This window comes from Phallusia mammillata, chromosome 4, assembly GCF_965637545.1.
Source record: "Phallusia mammillata chromosome 4, kaPhaMamm4.hap1.1, whole genome shotgun sequence".
In the NCBI taxonomy this organism is placed as follows: Eukaryota; Metazoa; Chordata; class Ascidiacea; order Phlebobranchia; family Ascidiidae; genus Phallusia; species Phallusia mammillata.
Window position 1 is genome coordinate 18,487,989 of NC_137255.1, and position 19,551 is coordinate 18,507,539.

The window sequence follows — 19,551 nt, forward strand, 5'->3', positions numbered from 1 at the left end:
CTTACTTGAGTAACGATGCGTTGTTTTTCGCACTTTTTAAATAAAAATATACACGTTGCTTTCACGGTCTAGAACAGGGCTATATTTAAAGTGATATACAGAGAACGTGCAAAGACAAATCGCATAAAGTATGGTCTGTCATACGAAATAAATAATCGAGCGAAACGCCAGGTCGGTGGGATTGCATAGGCTGACAACAGAATCGGATAGTGGTGAGACAAGCATGGTGGTGAAGAGGATTTGGATAAGCTTAAGGTATGGGTAGACATGACTGGCTCCACCTTCCACAATACGGACTAAAATTTACGTAAAGGTTTTGTGCAGTGTGTGGACTTGGGGTAGAGCACACCAGTTTGCGATAAACGTGTTACTACTGGGGATTGTAATATGCGGTTTGTAAGGTAACGTTGTCGTTTTTGATGGGGGTCTTTTGCGATACATATTCAGTAGCACACACAAGGTCGTGATTGCTTTAAAAATGCAAGAACACAGAGTAATTTCAAACGGGTGTTTTGAAGAGGTTTTGACTTTAAAAAACGGAAGCGGTTTATAAAAAAAACAGCACGCTCGGTAAAAAAAGTTTGGAAGAAGTGTTTAGCTGGAACAAAGCACCAAGCTTTAACCAAAACGAACTATTTGCTGCAAACATCACACAAGGTTTGCTACACATACAAACGACGAAAAACATTAAGTGCACAGAAGGGAGGAACAGTGCCCGTGGAAGAAAGTGGTATGTCGTGAAGACTTCGGTAAAAAACGGTCCTTGAAGCGTGCGGGGATAAACATAAACGAATTCGAGGTACATTGGATGCAAAACGTTGGGTTTTTAAGTTCTCGTACCAAAAAGTGTAAAAAAGCGCTGGTCCTGTGTGGACACAGACACAACACTTCTAAATGACAATGAACTTTATCAGGATTGTTAGAAAATTTCTGCCACACAGCTGCGCCAAGGAGCAAGCAAATTTCGCACCATGCGAGAAGTGCCTACGACACAACGATACTTGGCTGGATGAGCGGAACGTTTCCACTGCTACTTCCAGAGGAAGAAGTAGAATGAATACTACCAGCCGATCTGCCCGCTGGTCGACGATCGTTTGACGATTTGGGATTTTCTGATTCAGATTTGCTTGTAAAATCTTTACTTTCTGAAAAAAGGAAATAAAATACTAACTTGATTCACCTATTAGGCATCTGCATAGTGTGACATGTATACTGAGCGAAATAGACCCTGTCCGAACTTTCGTGTTCAGTAAATATGTCGAACAGCATGTGTTTTTTATTGTTATTCAGCTGTTTGCTATTGATGAAAGTCCTCACGTTGAACGTTCGTGTTGTTTTGTTGACAATGCGCGATAAAATGAGTGTGGGTCCTTGAATTTTTATTGACTCACCTAAATTACTGACGACAATACACACACGTAAGTCTCCATATGATTTGCATGGTGGCGGGCTTACCGATCACACAAGTCAACCCACCCGTTGAGACATATTAATAAAGCATGTCAACATAATGTTATATTCCAGGCACATTTCCTCACTAGTTATAGTTCCCCAGAGCAACCGCGAACTATAACCAGTAACCTTTTCGCAGGGTTTAACCCATTTAGAGCTATTTTTATTTTAAGAAAGCCCCTAGTTTTGGTACCTATGGAAAGATTAAGGCTGGGGGAATTCCATTTGTATTACAGCAGCAACACGTGAAGTTGTCACGAAGGTTTTGTGCGATTTCTCTAAAATGCGTGGTTTTACGCTTGAGTGTCAATGTGTTTGGGGAGATTCCCATTCAAAAGATAAGTAGTGCTGTTTACTTGCTAAAAATCTTATGGTGTATTGATTTTTCCCCTAAAACTACAAAGCTGTGCTAAAAATCAGCAACAAGTCAAAACACAATTTTGCTTCATTACACTTTCATACCATTTTTGCTTTGCTCAACAAACTGCAAAGCTTTTAAGGCTGAAAAATGCCCCAAAAACGCAATAACCAGAAGTTAACACTATTTTGTCACCTACAAAGTTAAATTGAAACCTGGAGCGTTTTGTCAAGTGCCTATTGTCCTTCTTATATTTGTTTTCGTTGTACGTCGCAGGAAAATGCACTTGGCTGTGAAAATTGCCAAACCACATTAATATAAAACTGAAGCCTATACCGTTCAAGGACAACTGTAGCAACTTGGTGTTGGACTTTGTTTGTACGTTTCGCTGGGAACGGCAACATGTGAGCTTTATTGGCAACGAAATATTGAATTTGGAGTGCTTCACATTGTAGCAATAAGCCCCCGTAAGTAAACAAGGACGTTTATTATTACTTCAAGGATTAAAGAAGGACACTGCTGGTAAAATGTACGAAACGGCCTACGATTAAACTGATACTGTTACCCCAAAAGACATTCAGATACAGGTGAGCAGAATTTGTTATGTTAGGTAGTTTGGATATGTTAGGTAGCTTTTTGGTGTATAAAACATCAAAATACCTTTGTCTATCATTTCCATACACAGTGGCATACTTTAGCCAGAAAATCGTAGGAAGTCATATTTAAGCTCTACGATTCAGTAAATTTTGCCTCGAAGGCCCAGCAACCTGCCAGGTACTTTCGCACCCAGAGCTTCTGGAGAAAGTCACGGGATCTTGCGAAAACACGCCACCTTTCTTTGTGCAGGGCCGATGTTCAATGAACCTATTGTCGGTGGTCTATAATACGCCTGTGAACCAAACAGTCACGTGAACAATGCCCGGTCCGTTCCGCCTTTGTTGCTTTCGCTTGTGGCCCAAAAACCAAAGGAAGTCTCTTTGTAGGCAAATTCTGGCTCCCCACATCCAGGCTTTTGTCAATGGTGACTTGTTGTTAGTTAGAAATCAATTTTTGTTTGTTGTTCTTACCTTTCAATTGAGATTGCGATTCTCCTTCGACGTTTTCTGTCTTGTTTTCTTTCTGGACAGCCGGAACTTGGATTGTGATTTGCAGTCCGTCGTCGTAGTTGCCTGGCACTTCGCATTTAGCCTGCACATACGTCACCAATGCTTCTACCTGTGAAAAATCAAACTTTCAGGGTTGCGCAAAAATCCCACTAACTGCAGCGACTCGAGTCAATTTAACAAGCCTTTGTATTAAAATAGGCTTGTAAGTAGGCCAAAGTTTTATACAGAACTGTTATAGCATACCATAGGGTGTGGTCGGCGTTTAGCAGCAAGGCACGCTGCCTCGTAACACTTGTATTTGCGTTGCCATGTACGGTTGTGCACACATTTCACAGCAGTGAACCAAAACGACCATTCCGCGGTTTATAAACGGTCACGTCATCAAGCAAACCTTTGTCTATGCTCACGTGACTCAGTATTATAGTCGTTGGAGTGTATGGCAACAGAACGGAAATTACCAGTTTTTTTGAAGTTTCGTCACTGTCTCCATTGTCTGGTTGTGGTCTATGAGTAAGCGCGGTCACAGTTCGCTGAGCAACTGACACAAGGCCATTGCCGGTCATTGGTGGAAAAGAACACATACAATCAAGGATACAGCGAAATGTGCAGCACGGACCCTGCAAACGTGTAACAGATATTATTAACAACTTTCCAAATGACACAAATCTATACAATCAAATGTACCGTCCAGAAAACTAGACTTGTAATAGTATGTGGAGATTAAATCCTATATTTCTAACGGGTTACAAAGTTTCGCTAATGGATGCTGCAAACGTAATCATTGCATGTGCTTATTATGAAACAAGTGAACATTGAAGTATAATTAACATACCTCCATTTCCTAAAGCAAGAACAGGTCTAACTATTTCTAACACGCGCGTCTTCCCGTAAGAAAGCAAACAAATGTAAATTCGGGTTGTCTGCTCAAGATCGTGATTACTGCTTGCGCAAGGCCATTAATCAAGGCGATTTAAGCAGATAAAGCCTGTTTACCGCCCAAACCATCGCCCCACACATAATATCGATCGAACATAATTCCACGCCTTTACCCGTTCGATGCTTTCCAGAGCCCTGAGGAAGCGCTCAGTCGCTGCTTTGTCTGGTGAATTTTCCCTGTTGAAAATGTCGAGAATTTGACGAACGTCACTATCAGCCAGAATCGGTTCCTCGAGATGTTCGAGCCAAGACCACATCAGCGACGAGAGGACATACGGGTCGTTGAGGTCGGCTAGCTCTTGCCAAGCATTGATGTGATTGTTGATTGCCACTTGCTGTGTGTAGATCTGCGAAAGGTAGCTATTTTGAGTATCAACGCAATTACTCTCTTTCTTTGCCATTTTTAGCGTGGAATTTAATTGGTTTACTTACATTTTCCATTTTATGAAAATAGAATCTTGTGAAAACTTTTGACACATTTTTTTAACAAATTTCATGTACAGAGTCTTGTGAAAACTTTTCATAAATTTTTCACGAATTTCATAAACTAGAGTCTCATGAAAACTTTAAACATTAAAACAGTTTCTACCTTTTCCCACATGTATTCGTCATCAGTCAGTTTGTAGGAAAACGCTTTAGCGATGCTAACCGGATCGAACACCTGCTTTTCTGGTGAGGTTGCTCGCGGTACATCCCCATAACTACTGCGACGACTTAAGCTAGAAGGGTCCTCCGTTGCTAAAGCTCCGGCCAGATCGTTCATACTCTTTGATGTTCGGGGTGAGAAAATTGGTTTATCTGACACCGTAAGAAGGTTGGCTGAATGATCAACATCTGCGTCTCGATGAGGCATTGTGTCTGCACACTCCTCTGGGTCGCCCGTGGATTGTGATGAGCTAGGAGAGGTTCGGCCATCAGAGCTGCTGTCTGTCTTACTGGTTAGGTTTTGTTGGTCGCTAGCGTCGGACAGACGTTTTCCACGCTCTTCCATCATCTCCATGTTTCTCTCCCCTCTAAGGTTGATTTTTAATGTCAATGCATTTAAGGTGAAAACTGAAAAGTTTACCCACAAAGGATGCTTTGCATTTCAAGTAAGCAGAGCCCAGGACACATTGTAAGGCAAATTGCAATCCATATTAGGATTTTGTTTTTACTTGTCAGTTGTCACTTCTGTCATGTTGGTGTTTATATTTTCATACCTATACATCAATGGTGTGCTTCTTCCTTTGTTGGCAACTTTAGCTGACAACCTTTCGCCCTCTGCCTCATCAGATGTTTGATTTCCTTCAGTTTGGGGTTGATTGTGTCCAACACCTGTCATATTAACAGAACTTCCACATCTGCCCATTAAGTTAAATGCAAAACATTACCTTCATTCATTTGTTTCGACCAACTGACTTTGGAAGCAATTGAGCTGTTAAGTTCCTTTGCACATTTACTTTCATCCTGCAAAAGCATAATGCACAACTGCTGTATTATGTGTTAACTATTTTGCTAATTTATTTACAGATAATATGCAGGCACCCAAAAGCACAATAAAAAAGTGAAAAAAAAGACCTAAACAAACACAAATTATGACCTGACTTTTACACAAAAAGGAAACAATAGCAGCAAAACAAAGAAACCTATTTGTTAAGAATCAAGTTTCACCATACCTCATTTTCACTGTCGGAAAATGAAGGACCATCATTACCAGCGATGTCAATTACCTCAAGATCTTCATCACCTATTTTAAATTGGGCTTTTAAATTCTTTTTTTTGCAAACATAGTTAAATACGAATTTGATATCATGTACCACAGTCCACCATGCAAAGAATAGATCTATCATGCAAAGGAAATAATGTTATGCAATATCTTGGTTGTCATGCACCATCATTTTAATTTTTGAATCATTGCCAGGTCAGCATGTAATTTTTTTTCAAATTAAACTACCTACCCTGATCCCCAATTAGGAACTCTACTTTGGGATTTTCGGCTTGAAGTTCGGAAACTTTATCAACGAAATCAGATTGCGGTTCATTGGTAGTGCCAGATTCAATGCTATTTGGGCCCCCATGCTGGCTTTCTGCATCAGCACCTTCATCATCAGATGAACCAACATTTGAGGAAGAAGACAATAGAGGAAGTGCAGCTTCATTTGCTGTTAACTCAGAGTACAGTAACATTGTTTTTTTGGCTGATACTTCTGATTTCACAGGGTTTGCATCTGTTGTGACTCCCGGAGTTCCTACAAGCTCTGTGATCTGTTTGTTAATTGCTTCTTGGCCCTCCTTAACAGGAAGTTCTTCATCTGATAGCTTGTCAATCCCCGCACTCATGTCAGTATCTAAGTTGTTTGCCACATGCATTTAAACCAAAATCAAGCTGGAGGTGATTAAACAAAAAATTACAAATTCACGCAACATTACACCTCTCAGTACAAATGCCAAGGATTGCAGCTACTACAACATACTGTTTTTGTATCTACAAATCTTGAGAAAAAATTGAGCAAAATGTATAAATTAAGCTAGGAAATAAAAGATTGCATGTGCACCAATAACCAATAATCAATTTCTAGTAGGAACATTCATGTTGGAATATAAATCAGGAAAAGGTACAGAAAATAAGTCACTACAGTGCCTACAATAACTACATTAGCATTCAAACTTACCTTCAGGTAGTTCCACATCCTCTTTATCAACCACAGACACAGCACCCTGACTTTTTGCACTTTTAGTATGCTTGGCTCTTGATCCTGTAGGCAGCACAGTTTCTGACATCCCAGCGGACTTTCTTATTTTCCTTTGTTTGGAACCAGATATTTCTGCTAATATTGCAGATTCAATAGGAGCTGTGTGGCTAGCAACTAATGATTTAACACCACTGGAATGCACTGGCTCTCTAGGTGACAATTTAGGTGAAGGAAGCGGTGATTCTTTGATGTCTACACTTTGAAGACTAGTGTTGTTGTTTTCATTGTCATTAGTTGAAGGAGAGTCTAAGTGAAGAGATTGCATATCTTCCAGCATATGATTGCTACTGGTATTCAAGTTCATTGTGGAGCCAACTAGAACACTACTTTGTACATCTGATGAGGATAATTCAACTTCATCATCAGCAAGACAGTAGCCCTGCCTTGACTGTGGTTTGACAAAAGTTATTTGGGAATCTTCTTGGGAGACTATGCTGTTATGTGGTGTTACACCACTTTTTGCTGAACTGGAGCGACTTTTTACCATACAAATTGAGTGTGTCTTAGTTTTGGTTCCCAAATTTTCTGAAGTTATACTTTCTGAAACATCAGATTCATCATATGACTTAAAGTCTGCTTCACCATGAGGTGTTTGGCCTGCAGAAGAGGGTCTGTTGGAGCTTTCAGAAACATTTCTTGATCTTCCACTGCCACGTCTGGAAACTCTTGGGGACAATACTGCATCTACATCAGTTGGAGAAGAAGCAAGAACCTTAAATGGTAATACAACTTGTTAGTTTTTTTCTGCTAGTCTCTATCAGCTTACAACACCAGCTGAAGTATATTCATTGAAGATTTTACCTCTGGTTCAATTTCATCTGCATCTTCTGTTTCATTGACGAAAGCTCCTGGAATTGTTTCCTTCATTTCAGCAACGGTATTGCATCTAGCAAGCAAATTCAAAATATTAAACTTATTGCTCACTTTGATATGAGCAAATCCCCTCCATTCCCCATCTAACCTTTTCACAGGTTTGTCTGCACTATCCAATTGAAATTGAGAGAAGTCACTGCTGCTGCTACTTTTTACCATTGTCGACAATTTGTTGCATACAACATGTACTAGTTTTGGAGTGTGGCGTAACTCCCTGGACTCAAAACCATGCAAAAGGTGATTTTGTCGAATGAGGAACTGCTTTAAAGATAATCGCTTAGAGTGGGGTACAACCTGCAACAAAATACACATCTTAAATTTACAATATTTCAACATTAAAAAGTGACAATTGTGCTAGCCATGTATACCTGTGGAAAAACAATTCTAAGGGGTCGAAGAAATTGCCAAAACTCATGAACACAGGCTATTTGCCCTCGTGTTTGAATGGAGTTGCTGCGATTTTTCCTTACTGTCAGGATCGCTGTGCCTGGTTCCATACGATGAGCGAACACAAGGTAACAAGCAATCAGCACACCTAACAGTATTGTTAAAATAACAGATCAAGTATATTTTCAACAAGGTATTATTGTCTCTTTTTTTACCTGTTCTTCCTAGGCCAGCATGGCAATGCACTGCAACTTTTCCTTCCTCAAGAGCAAAAGACATCACTTTCACCATGTCCAAGATGGTATTAAGTGATGTTACTCCAAAATCTTTCCAACCAAAGTTGTAGAAAAAAACTGCTCAGAAGGATTAAAATAAGGATTGATAGCTATCACGTAAAAAGTTCAAAAAGCTTACTGTCACTGTCCATAAAATCTTGGGGATGATATGTAAACAGACTGTCCTTATCAAGAGGTGGTCCACAACTTGCATGTTCCCCAGGACGTTGTAAATTTATGATTGAAGTAATGTTGTGTCTGCAAACATGTATAAGTGATCCACATTTAAATGTGTTTTTCGTCTTTTTATTAAACTTTTACTTTTTAAATTGTCCAATGATGTCATATTTCTCCATTATCTCTGTCGATGGTCGGGACATTGCAACAACATTATCCAAAACCCTTAAAAAGATTGAAATTTAATGTACGGTGGAATTAATAGAATGCTTTATAGAAGGAACTAACTTACCAGGATGAAAATACACCCTTTATTGCTTGGTCTGCATCACTCCATCTTGCAGGGTTTTCCCACTTGCAATTTCTTCCCCCACATGCCATAGAACATTGCATAGGTCCTGGGATAGCCTGCCGAATCTTCTCACCCAGTCGAGTGTATTTTGCCTCAGGAATGCCTTGAAAGCAAATTATACAACCTTAACTTTCAACAAACTGATTGGCATTTATTCATGTATTTTTATCACCACACCACCATCAAATGTAATTGAATTAGTCATCATTAACAGTTAAAAACAGGTTTATTCTTTACATACCATCATCAATGGAGTCATTCCTGGACTGGGATTTCTTTTTATCCATTGAAGACTAAATTTGTTGAGGAAAGTCCTCAATATGCTCCTGACTTCACAATTTTTTCATTATGTATAGGAATTCGGCATAGCATTAGTAAACCTATTATCTAATTCTTACAATAACAAAAAAAAACATGGCTAAATCCCACGTATCTGATAACACGCGAACTGCGGGCGCTAATAGCTTAAACAATAATAAGAAACATAAGTTTTGGCTACTGAAGCCTTGTTCGGTTGCAGGTGCCCGCCACAAGCGTTGCGCCTATGTTGACGCTCAGCAAACATCGACATTTGAAGTGAACCTACTTTCTCACGAAAGTTCGCCGCGTCACCGAATGACTTCACACAAAAGAAAAAAGTTCACTTTCGGATAAAGTTGACTACAGTCGATCACAAGACTTGCTCATTCACTCGACAATTTACATCACCGCGTAACCACCTCCGTTACCAATAAGAGGCCGGAACAACATGATATCGATTCACATAAAAAGAGACTCGACTGGAAAGCCCTTTGTTTGTACCGGGCTTAGAACGACGTGCCAGGCGTTCCTATGGAAATAAACGAGCAACAAAAACAAAACTAAGCCCGCACAGTCACGAGCTCATCCCTTGCCATCTCTCCTGCGTTTTAAACCGCCCAGGCTTATAAAATCTGAATCGATTTTTGCTGCGCACCGGGGCAGCAATTTAACATGCATTCCTCGCTGTCTAATTAGCACCAAGAAAACAAAACACGAAATTTCATCACGTTGAAATAGTAACTGCAAAGAGGGCTGCAATTCCACATCGATCACACGACGGGTACATACAAGTCGATAGTACACGCATTTTACTGTTTATTGCACGGATAAATGAACTCGCTTGTTACTCCTAATTCCCTAGCTATTGCAGCTTTCCGATAAACCGCCCTTTTAAGAGGATTTGACTGCTCTCAAGAGGTCGACCGCAGTAATTAAATGGGACAGCGCACTGATGTACCAACTGACAATTGATCACCAGCATTTTTTGGCAAGAGAACAGAAAAGTTTATGAAAAAAAAAAGTTTCATACATTGAGACAATACAATTCGTAACTGAATTCATTAAATGAACTTCATTTGCGTCGATTACAATTTTAAAGAAAGCATAATAAAGCGAAGAATAATATGAACAGTAGATGGGAACAGCAGATTTCACAGTGCAAACGTGCTCGACCTATGATCATTCATAAGCTTGGTCTGTGAAAGTGCGATTCGATATCATTGTCACCGCCTTCATGGGCATCCGGTTCCGATGGCATAAGAGATGAACGGGTCAATCCCCAAAAGAGTTTCGGGGTCAGATCGTCTTTTGTTGCCTTGAACTTCCAGCCCATATGCTGATGGCACTCTGCACACTGACATATCGTCCACGCGTATCTGCAAGACGAGCTAACGTTAATCGTGAAGTCTAATCTATTAAGAAGTTAAAACAAAAGTTTGCCAAACCTAGGGGTACTGCGTTTGCCGCCAATGATGTTATGTCAAAAAACATGTCAAAGCGTATATGGTACAGCCATTACTTATTTCAAAATTTTTAAACAGATAGCATTTAGGAGTCTTTAAAGTTGAATTGCAACTACAAACCCGACCACAAGAACACAAATCGTCGGGAAGTCGTGGGGATCAAGGTGGTGCTCGGTAAATATTAACAATTAAATAAAGAAACATATGGTACACGGCTTGTCATATCCACAATTCCCAAAACACTATCATAATGGTTGAAACGCATTGATATCACAACACAATAGCTTCGACAAACATTTCATAAATGGGAGAAGAGGTCAGAATGGCATATTTTCCAAACGAAACAATCAACCCCAACCTAGAATAATATTGACAACCGCCGGTACGTGGGATTTTCTATCAAAATATCGCGTCATTGAAATAGTCACAGCATAGTTCGGTTTGTGATCTATGGTTTTCCGGTAAGAATAATAGTTCAAGCTTACCCTGGAAACCAGCTGTGCTCTGTTGTCGACCTTCCGACGTAGGTTAGTCCTTTAACTTTGTACAGGGTAAGCGTTTCATGCACCACGCCGCCGGGGTTGACGTAGGCCGCCATTGTGCCCGACTTGGACATGCTGAACACGTCTTTGCGATTCGCCACCAGTGCGGAACAACCGGAACACGTGATCGCCGTCCGCTGAGCATGAAATTAAATACACATTAGTTGGTGTCGCGTTGCAATTGTGCGACGTTTCGTGAATGAAGTAATTCAGTTCGCCAGCTGCTTGGGTACACAAGAACTGCCTTACCTTGATGCTTGCTGGGGTAATTAACTTACAAAACACGTTATATATGTTTCAATCTGGATTTGGAAAGTTCTTTGTTTTGCTGGATGTTAAATGTAGCCTTGAAAATCGAATGCAATCATATCAGTGTGGCCGTTTTTTACGATATTTTACTGATCAGCTTGAGAATATCATATGCTCGCGTTAATGGCCAGTGCAAAAGGGTTTAGGGTATAAGATGTGCAAAAGGGTTCAAAATGGTTTCAGGTATACGATAACTTGAAAATATTCGTTAAAATGTTTGTATTATTATTACTCTGCAAAAACCGAAGAATTTTAAAATGAACCTAGATGAACCACATAAAGCGCCACCCCTTTGAGTGTCGAGATCAGTCTATATTACCAGGTGTTTACGTACAGTTGTCCCCACCTTACGCAATATATTCAATATCATCCGAAGCCGCTGTACGGCGCTCTCGAGTCTCAACATTTCCAGTCTGGTTTGATCGCGAATCGGCAACATAGTTATGACCCAAAACGAGAACTCTGTCGCTTCGTTGGAGCATTGGCTTTCTTTCAGTTCCTGATTCCATTCACGTAGTTCCGTGAATATGGCCAGCTTCAAGAAGTTCTGTAAGTCAACAAATAGAAGAGATCTGAAAAAGCGATTATAAACAAGTAAGATATTTTGTTGTGACCACTTCCATATTCCCTTTTCGCCAAGCGAAATAACTTAATTAGGTTCAACTACTTAAAAACACGTTTGCCCACAGTTTGACAAAAAAATAATATACTTTATATTTAAAGTATGGCACAAAGTACAACAGATTTGCCAAACGGTATTTCAGTGTTGCCTTAAATATCATGGCGTCATTGAAAACGTCACTTTTCAAATACTTCCGAAGTAGGACTCGTTGGTACAATCCAAATCAGCGAAGGCTGGCAGAACACCATTTCTGCTCGACACCTTATGCAGGGCAAAGCAGCTAAGTTGAAAGTCTTTAGTATTAAATCAACAGAAGTCGAAAGCATGGGAGTTTGGACCTATATTAGAAAGATCATTTTGCTGGGGCCTTTGTACAAGTTCGGCAACTTCAAGGACCGTGTGCACTGGGTCATTATATTATTTTTTAAGATTCTTTTGCCGTTTTATTTGGTTCTTGTGTCAGAACAGAGCGAAGTGGAGTCGTACAGGCACCACACGAAAAACTATTACAAGGTTGGGTATAGTATACAAAGTCAAAGTGCTGATACAAAACTGCCTAGCGGCAATCGCCCTGCCTTTACATATTGTTTTGCCAAACTTATTTAAACGGTTTTCTTAGAGATTTGCCGCATCTAGTGAGTGTAGCTATACAATGCAGCTGTAACTATAATTACACTTCGGTAAAACATAAAAAAATGAAACTGTGTTCAAATTTGGGTACTAAAGCCTGAAAAACAGTGTCTAAATAATATTCTTCAAAGTTTTGACATTGGAAACCTGTTGTTAGAAAATCCATTTAATTCATATTTTTAGGACGAAATGCAAGCGACATGTCAATCATACTCCCACTGGGAAGACGACTTACAGTTTTTACCTGACAAGTGGATATCCACAACAGGAAATTTTACCGATGTGAGCCTAAACTCAACGGACAACTACAATGAAACTATTTTCTATGAAAGCACAGGCAAAATTGTAAACGAAATATTAGCTTACAAACGAATAGCGTCCCAGATAAAGATGGAAAACCAAAATATCACTAGAGAATGCTGCAGCGTCTACAGGTACAGTTGTTTATTGATCACGTAAATAATGTTTTTAAGGATAACTTTGTGATATGAAAATGGCCAAAACATTTTACAGAATACATTTTTATAATATTTATTTCTAGGATGAAATGTTTATTTCTTTAAAGCGCTAATACATACTAACAATAAAAGCGGATTACTGTATGAATCACAGTACGCCATTGCTGTGATATGTACGAAAGAAAATGTCCAATTGATACGAACTACTTAATAGCGATTTGGTCGTATTGAAGTTGAAATGTTTGGACCAAGGCAGCGCAACTTCGGCGTTTACATTCACGTGTACGATGTTCTTTCCACTGATGGCAAATCTGCTCGTTGCTATCTTAATGACTCCGCTTAAGGTAAGTTGTACATACACTTGGTAAGAGATCTAAGTCAAGAAGGGTGCTGGCTTGTGATCAAGTCGTTACAAACATGCGGACAGTTTTTGTCACTGTATACCACAAATTGTACAATTGGCCCTCATGCTTGGAGGACCCTGTGCGAAAGCCCGACAAACTTAAGATACATTCTGAACAGTTATGTTTACATTTACACTTTATGTTCACAGTCTAGCCGTTTTCTTCAACGCAAGCTACTCGTAGAAGGAAATCGACCAAGCGTCCAATTGACCGCCGAGGAAATGATACGACAAAGACAGGTCAATAAAATTTTACATTTAGTAGTTCATTATGTCCCAGTGCTTAAACGTTTGTAAAGGCAATGGTATTAAAAAGTTTTAATACGTACACTTCTGCTGTAGAATGGCGTGCAGTATGTCGCGGACATTCTTGCCTTCTACCTCATTGTGTATAAAATTGTAATCATTTCTGGAGCACTCAAGATTTGCCTATCCAACACCTACTGTTTGCCACGCTACAAGTCATTGCAAGTGGGTTTGCTTTAATTTTGTTTGGTGAGACATTTTAACTAGAATGTTCTACACTTATGCAGGTACATATTTTTTAGATATCGTTTCTTCTAATATCATCACAGGCACCCTGGCTCAGCATTCTTTGGAGTTTTATAGGCACCTGATTTGCTTGCATCGCAAAGTTAACAGAATGAATGTTTAATAATATGCCTTGTTTGTAGACATGTGTATGTCTGTTTAACTTATATTACGCCATGAAAAAGGAAGCAGAAAAAAGCAACATTTTTAAAAGATCAAACTGTATGTAGGTTTGCTTTGATTGACTACTTGAACATCAACTAAGCATTGCTTTTCAATGAACATAACTGTAGCAAAAATCCAATCAAATATATATGAAATAAACTTACCACATCATACATTCTGTGAACCCAGGCAGGCCATGCAGTGGACATGGATGTTCTTCGTAGTACTTTATTATGACGCTTGAATTTGTGATGTAAAATTAAACCTTCAGGTGTCCCTAAAGTACAATTGATGTTTTTTTCACAATACAATGTGTAACAAGGTTATAAGATTACAAATATTATTATAGATGATACGTACAAGTTACACATTTTGCAATCACCAGTGTAAAAGTTTAGTAAAGTTTTCTTTTCAGAACAGTTACTTTTTTGCCGGTAATTTTTGGTAACATTTAAATATTGCTTTTTTATATTTAAATACAAAAATTTATACATAAAATTTTCAAACAATAAAAGAAAATGAAAATCAGAACCTCAATCAAAGTGAGATGAGTTACCTTACCATGGTTGCCAAAAACAAATCTACAGAAAAAAAGAGCTTTTATACCTCCAATCAGTTGTGCCTTACATCTGTGGCATGTTTCAATACTGTTTGTGACTTCGGGAAGAGTGACATCAGAAATTAGCTTGACCTTTGCCAGCACATTTCTGCAAATCAGAATCACATTTGAAACTTCTAAACAAAAAGGCATGAATGGTAACATAAAAAAACACACCCATTTAACTGATTTCTTTTTTCCATAACTTGAAAACGATCTCGTCCCTCAACTACCAATCGCAGTGATTCAATTTGATATTCTTCTTCATCACGAAAGGAGCATATTTTTGCAGTGCAACCAAAATCATAGTATTTTTTCCTGTAGGCCATGTTTTCATCAACAATATATCTACACAAAATAAGTATAATCAATTGTAACATTTTTTCCCCTTTTTTTAAGTGTAATTAATTGTAACATTTTGACATTAAGCCATTTTGACTAACATCACAATTATGTCACAAAGCAAAACATGTCATTGCAATGTTTCTCAATAGTCATGTTGTCTTATTTACTTGACAGTTAAAACCCCAAAGGTCTTATCTGACTGCTGTAAGACTTGACGAATCATTGAAACTTCATTGAGTCGTGTGATTTGCAGTGGTAATGTTTGCCAAGGAATTAAAACAAAGTCTTGTATATAAAGGATTGGAAGTGTGACAAAACTGTCTTTTTCTAAGTAGGAAGTCCCAGTACATTCCTCCATATCCCCGAGATACTGTCAAAGTTGAACACATCTGTATTAGATTAAATGTTTTTAATAAACCTAATATGGCATAATGTAATTACTCTATGACATGTTGGAAGATTTTGATCAAATGTGATAGATTCAGGCTTCGTTTGTTCCACATCATCGCTGCTGTCCAAATCTACACAGGCACATGAGTTCATTACTAAGCAACCAATAGAAAACATTAACAATCAATTACCTTCATTTTCTTCTCTCCCTCTTTCTAATCCAAACAAACTGCAAATATACAAATTGCGTAAACAACTCTTGTTGAGAAACAGCGTTTGATTTTGATTTTTTACAGTCTTTATTAATTTCCTTAAACACATATTAACACTCTAGCTCTCCCAAACACTAGTGCATTTACACTGATCGATTAAAAAAAGCATAGAAACATTTGGTCAAATTGTGTTTGCTAATTTAAATAAAAAACAACAGGTCAAAAACTATACACTGATAATATTTGCTCGACAGTGTATTATATTCAACACAATTTAATACACAAAAGTACAATATTTACAATTTATATGACTATTTACAGTAACCTACAAGTTTCCAATTCTACGAAATCCTCTTCGAACTGGTCTGGGTAAATGGAAATGCACAGCATTATTTTCAACAGGCTCCTGCAATTGTGCCAGGTCTTCAGGATCAGAACCTTCATTATCAGAACTTTCATTTTCTTCTATTTCTATTTCACCATCAGCATTTATATCTGCATAAATTTCAAAACAAAGTATGCATAAATGTTATGGACCTTATGGTTAAGCTAAAGTAATAAATCAGCATTTTTGTTACCATCTTCTTCAATTGGCATTGCATCCTCTTCCTGATGTTCATTGTCCATTATGATTTTTTGATTTCAAATGCTTGGAACAAGTTTAATAAAAGTCCGGTAAAGACAGTATTTTACATTAGAACAATAATTTTACACTTATGTTTCCACAAACAATAGTTTAACTACATTTAAAATTCATTTTGTAAGAAATTTATGTTTTCTGTAAAAGGACAAGACAAAAAAATATTCAAAAAAACGACAGAAATATCTCAACATTATTTGTAAACAATCTGCAGAACCTGAAAATAAAATGGACGGGGAGTTTTTTTTTTCTCATCCTTGAGTATTCCAATTACAAACAGAAATATCTTACGTTTGGAGAGTTATTCCCAATTGAATAACCTTATTAAACCAAGCAATAACATGTCATAAATCTAACATATATTTGCAAAAAAGTCTCGTTTTTCACTTTTGCAATTTTACACTAATGGGGTATTCCCCTAAATAACGAATTCATGACATGTTTTTTTTCAAGCTTTTTACGTCCACTTTTTCCCAAATGTTACTGCATTGAATGTAATTGATTTTGAGGAATTGGGGGATTATTTAAACTCCAATTGTTCTTTTTTGGGAGGATTTTTATCTTTTAGTGAATTATAGGCACTTTTTCCAGTGGAAATAAGGAAATAACCAGAACGTTTATACCTCTTAAAATAATACCAATGTGTTTTATCACAGATAATTTGCTGTCTAACCGGTATGATAATATATCTATGGTTTTATGTTACTTGAACCACTTCCTTCGTAATTACGAGGAGATTGACATAAGACTGAAACGATAACGGCATTCAAGAACAAAATGCACCAAGGAATTGCAGTCCGACAGCAATGACTTTGGCAGTCGACACTTTGCAGCATAGCTACGCAACTTTTAAAAATATTGACATAACAAAATAGTTTGATACAAAAATAAAAGGTGCCCGAATTATGACCACTCAGTGACAATTATTCTAACCCGCGCCGAGTTTAATCAGTAACGATCGCGGATTCATCCCAGCGGTACCATTCACCGTCGAGTTGTTCATACATTGCGCGCTGGCTGTAACCCTATAAACGGTCTGAGCACGGCCATGACGTAATGGCAGTTCGACAAAGCGTTAGATTCGAGGAGTCGCAGTGAAGAATTTTTAGCAACGTCGTGATTGCAATTTGAAACGGGCATCGCGTTACTTCCTGCCCAATCCCAAAACAACAGAGTTTGCGAATGCGCTCACCGATCTGGCGATCTAGTCATTTCGCGTGACGTCCTATTTAGCCCGGACTGGGCTATGAATGAAAGTTGTTACATGACTGCTTATTTGCACTGCGATAATAGGCAGCTTGTATAATCATGTGAGGTCTGTGTAAATTAGATATCTTAAGGGAATACGGAAAATATGAGTATTGATAGCCTTTCCTGTATAAACACGTCTTTGATCATACTGATATGCGAAGCAAGCGCAACTTCTGTAAAAGGTTGTGAAAGTTTGGAGTAAACTAAAAGGAAAATGGACACGAATGAGGGCACAAGATCAGTAGGCAAACTTGATAACTTAGACGAAAAAGAAGCGAGCAGCAGAAATGTTGCTCAAAGTAGCCCGACGACCCCACCGAAAACTCCAAAACGGAGGGGCAGCAAAACTCTTCGAAACCTCGCGCGAAGGGGCAGTTCAATGTCAATACTGAAACTCCGTTCACCAACTCATTCAAATTTACCCGAAAACCCTGTTATAGAAGGTATGCCTTGCATGTACTGTTGAAATGTTTGTTATTTCGGTTGAAAAACAACCTGTTTATATTTTGTTTGCAAGCAGATTTTTTTCACCAGCTTGATCGAAACCGGAACTTTTGAACTTTTGCGCTATAGGGCATCATGTGCCACCATAATGCAGTTTGTTCACAGATATTTTCAGACCGCTTTCATTTATCGCCTAAATAACCTTGCTTTCAACATCTTGTAAGTTTTGGTAGCTATAACTAACATTTTTGTCATTGCAGAAAGTGTAGATGAAGTGGATGGAATTTTGAAGAAGAATAAGCCAGAAAAGTTAAAAAAGAACAAGGTAAATGTGTCTGTGTCGGATTTGTCCTGCAACAATTGCTAAACACTTAGTATTTTAGAATTCACAAAAGCCCGTATCCGGCGAGGAACCGCCATTAACAACACCAACTAAAAGGCCCAAGTTTCTGAGAGCATTTAGCAGTCCGAATCTAAAAAAGGATCATCAGGGTCAAAGCATCGATTTCTCACCCATAGACACGGTTCAAGAGGATGCTGCTGAAAATGAAATTATATTTGAACCCAAACTTCCATCTCCAGATGTTCAGGATTTTAACTATGAAGGTATTTATACTTTTTGTTTTGTTGTTTATCAAGTTTTGGTAGTGTATAGCAGTGGTCGGCAACCGCCTGTCCGCGAGAAGTTCGTTACCACGTCTTTTCAAGGTTGTCCGCGATAATTTTCCGGTTTCGAAAACGGTTCGCAGTGCCAAAAAGGTTGCCGACCCCTGGTATATAGCATTCGTGTTTCATTAGGTATGATTGTGTTTTTACACAGTCGGTTTAAACCCTGCAAAGCCATAAAAGCACTTGAACTTGGTTGCCCGGTACAGGAACAGACTCGTGACCACATTGTCGATGAGTGCATGCAGAGCGAAGCGAGTCTGATTGCCGAAATTATTCCTGGTTTATTTGCAATGCTTTAATAGAAGTATTCTATTAATAGAAGACGACCTTGATAGTTAATCCAGCTTTTCGTTAATGGTGTTTAGCAAATGAAAAAGTGTTCTTCGGAAAACCATTATACCTGTACTGATATGAAAAGGAAAACGTTTATTTACAGAGGTGCTGGCGGAAACCCATAAGGTCGAGGCAGAAAAGGAGTACGCTGGAACAGAAAAGACCCAGCCTTTTACTTCGGAATATGGAAAGGCAGATATAGACTCGGTCGAATATGGCCATGATATGATTATTCAAGAAATTGAAACTGGTTTTTTTCTTGGACCTGTTTTAAGGTTGGTTATTGCAAATTGGATTTGCCCCGGTATCATACCCTCCACATACAAAACAAGAAACAGATAAATACATTTTGTTTTAAAAGTTATTCAAACATACCCCCACTTTTTTGTTGTTAAACAAACAGTCTAACATAAGATACTAGATTTCAGGTGTACAGACTAAAACCATAAACTTTTCAATTGAAATCACTACTTTTTTGGTGAAAAGTGAAATCTTTTTAGCGCCGTTAGCGGAAATTTTGTCAACGCCGCTGCGTTCATCGACACTGGACTGTCGACACTTGTTTCTTTTTTTCTCCCTGAGAGCTGAGATAAGGCCG

The 19,551-nt window shown here is 38.5% G+C and overlaps 4 protein-coding genes across 4 annotated transcripts; 2 read left to right on the forward strand and 2 right to left on the reverse strand.

The window, feature by feature from the left end:
* Positions 1-59: 59 nt before the first annotated feature.
* Positions 60-9,063, reverse strand: LOC145224964 (uncharacterized). Its single transcript, XM_080091599.1, has 18 exons — positions 8,890-9,063; positions 8,589-8,751; positions 8,441-8,521; positions 8,259-8,377; positions 8,060-8,197; positions 7,826-7,992; positions 7,546-7,751; positions 7,386-7,470; positions 6,504-7,296; positions 5,790-6,179; positions 5,508-5,578; positions 5,223-5,298; positions 5,052-5,166; positions 4,442-4,865; positions 3,966-4,199; positions 3,375-3,533; positions 2,878-3,025; positions 60-1,145 (listed from the first exon to the last, which is right to left on the reverse strand). The coding sequence occupies exons 1-18, from the start codon at positions 8,933-8,935 to the stop codon at positions 985-987; spliced, it is 3,576 nt and encodes a 1,191-aa protein (XP_079947725.1). The 5' UTR covers positions 8,936-9,063; the 3' UTR covers positions 60-984.
* Positions 9,064-9,747: 684 nt separating this feature from the next.
* On the reverse strand, positions 9,748-16,390 carry LOC145224966 (protein cereblon-like). Its single transcript, XM_080091604.1, has 11 exons — positions 16,195-16,390; positions 15,946-16,111; positions 15,596-15,633; positions 15,456-15,535; positions 15,182-15,384; positions 14,847-15,017; positions 14,678-14,778; positions 14,236-14,348; positions 11,609-11,809; positions 10,897-11,090; positions 9,748-10,324 (listed from the first exon to the last, which is right to left on the reverse strand). Exons 1-11 carry the CDS (start codon positions 16,241-16,243, stop codon positions 10,132-10,134), a joined length of 1,509 nt encoding a protein of 502 aa, XP_079947730.1. The 5' UTR covers positions 16,244-16,390; the 3' UTR covers positions 9,748-10,131.
* LOC145224969 (uncharacterized) lies at positions 12,073-14,242 on the forward strand. The gene is made up of 6 exons (XM_080091609.1): positions 12,073-12,397; positions 12,698-12,948; positions 13,187-13,316; positions 13,526-13,615; positions 13,718-13,846; positions 13,924-14,242. The coding sequence occupies exons 1-6, from the start codon at positions 12,149-12,151 to the stop codon at positions 13,990-13,992; spliced, it is 918 nt and encodes a 305-aa protein (XP_079947735.1). The 5' UTR covers positions 12,073-12,148; the 3' UTR covers positions 13,993-14,242.
* Positions 16,391-17,496: 1,106 nt separating the features above from the next.
* On the forward strand, positions 17,497-19,295 carry LOC145223571 (uncharacterized). Its single transcript, XM_080089976.1, has 4 exons — positions 17,497-17,950; positions 18,212-18,276; positions 18,335-18,557; positions 19,057-19,295. Exons 1-4 carry the CDS (start codon positions 17,722-17,724, stop codon positions 19,293-19,295), a joined length of 756 nt encoding a protein of 251 aa, XP_079946102.1. The 5' UTR covers positions 17,497-17,721.
* The last annotated feature ends 256 nt before the right edge of the window (positions 19,296-19,551 follow it).

Excerpts from the sequence above, each read along its gene's own strand:
- LOC145224966 (XM_080091604.1), bottom strand. The coding sequence starts at position 16,243 with ATGGACAATGAACATCAGGAAGAGGATGCAATGCCAATTGAAGAAGAT. Across the intron at positions 15,018-15,181 it reads TTTGGGGTTTTAACTGTCAA|ATATATTGTTGATGAAAACA; the intron begins GTAAATAAGACA and ends TATTTTGTGTAG. Across the intron at positions 10,325-10,896 it reads GAGCACAGCTGGTTTCCAGG|ATACGCGTGGACGATATGTC; the intron begins GTAAGCTTGAAC and ends CTCGTCTTGCAG.
- LOC145223571 (XM_080089976.1), top strand. The coding sequence starts at position 17,722 with ATGGACACGAATGAGGGCACAAGATCAGTAGGCAAACTTGATAACTTA. Across the intron at positions 17,951-18,211 it reads CGAAAACCCTGTTATAGAAG|AAAGTGTAGATGAAGTGGAT; the intron begins GTATGCCTTGCA and ends TTGTCATTGCAG. Across the intron at positions 18,558-19,056 it reads TCAGGATTTTAACTATGAAG|AGGTGCTGGCGGAAACCCAT; the intron begins GTATTTATACTT and ends GTTTATTTACAG.
- LOC145224969 (XM_080091609.1), top strand. The coding sequence starts at position 12,149 with ATGCAGGGCAAAGCAGCTAAGTTGAAAGTCTTTAGTATTAAATCAACA. Across the intron at positions 13,317-13,525 it reads TCTTAATGACTCCGCTTAAG|TCTAGCCGTTTTCTTCAACG; the intron begins GTAAGTTGTACA and ends TTATGTTCACAG. Across the intron at positions 13,847-13,923 it reads CACGCTACAAGTCATTGCAA|ATATCGTTTCTTCTAATATC; the intron begins GTGGGTTTGCTT and ends CATATTTTTTAG.
- LOC145224964 (XM_080091599.1), bottom strand. The coding sequence starts at position 8,935 with ATGGATAAAAAGAAATCCCAGTCCAGGAATGACTCCATTGATGATG. Across the intron at positions 8,522-8,588 it reads AAGGGTGTATTTTCATCCTG|GGTTTTGGATAATGTTGTTG; the intron begins GTAAGTTAGTTC and ends AATCTTTTTAAG. Across the intron at positions 8,378-8,440 it reads ATCATTGGACAATTTAAAAA|ACACAACATTACTTCAATCA; the intron begins GTAAAAGTTTAA and ends ACATGTTTGCAG.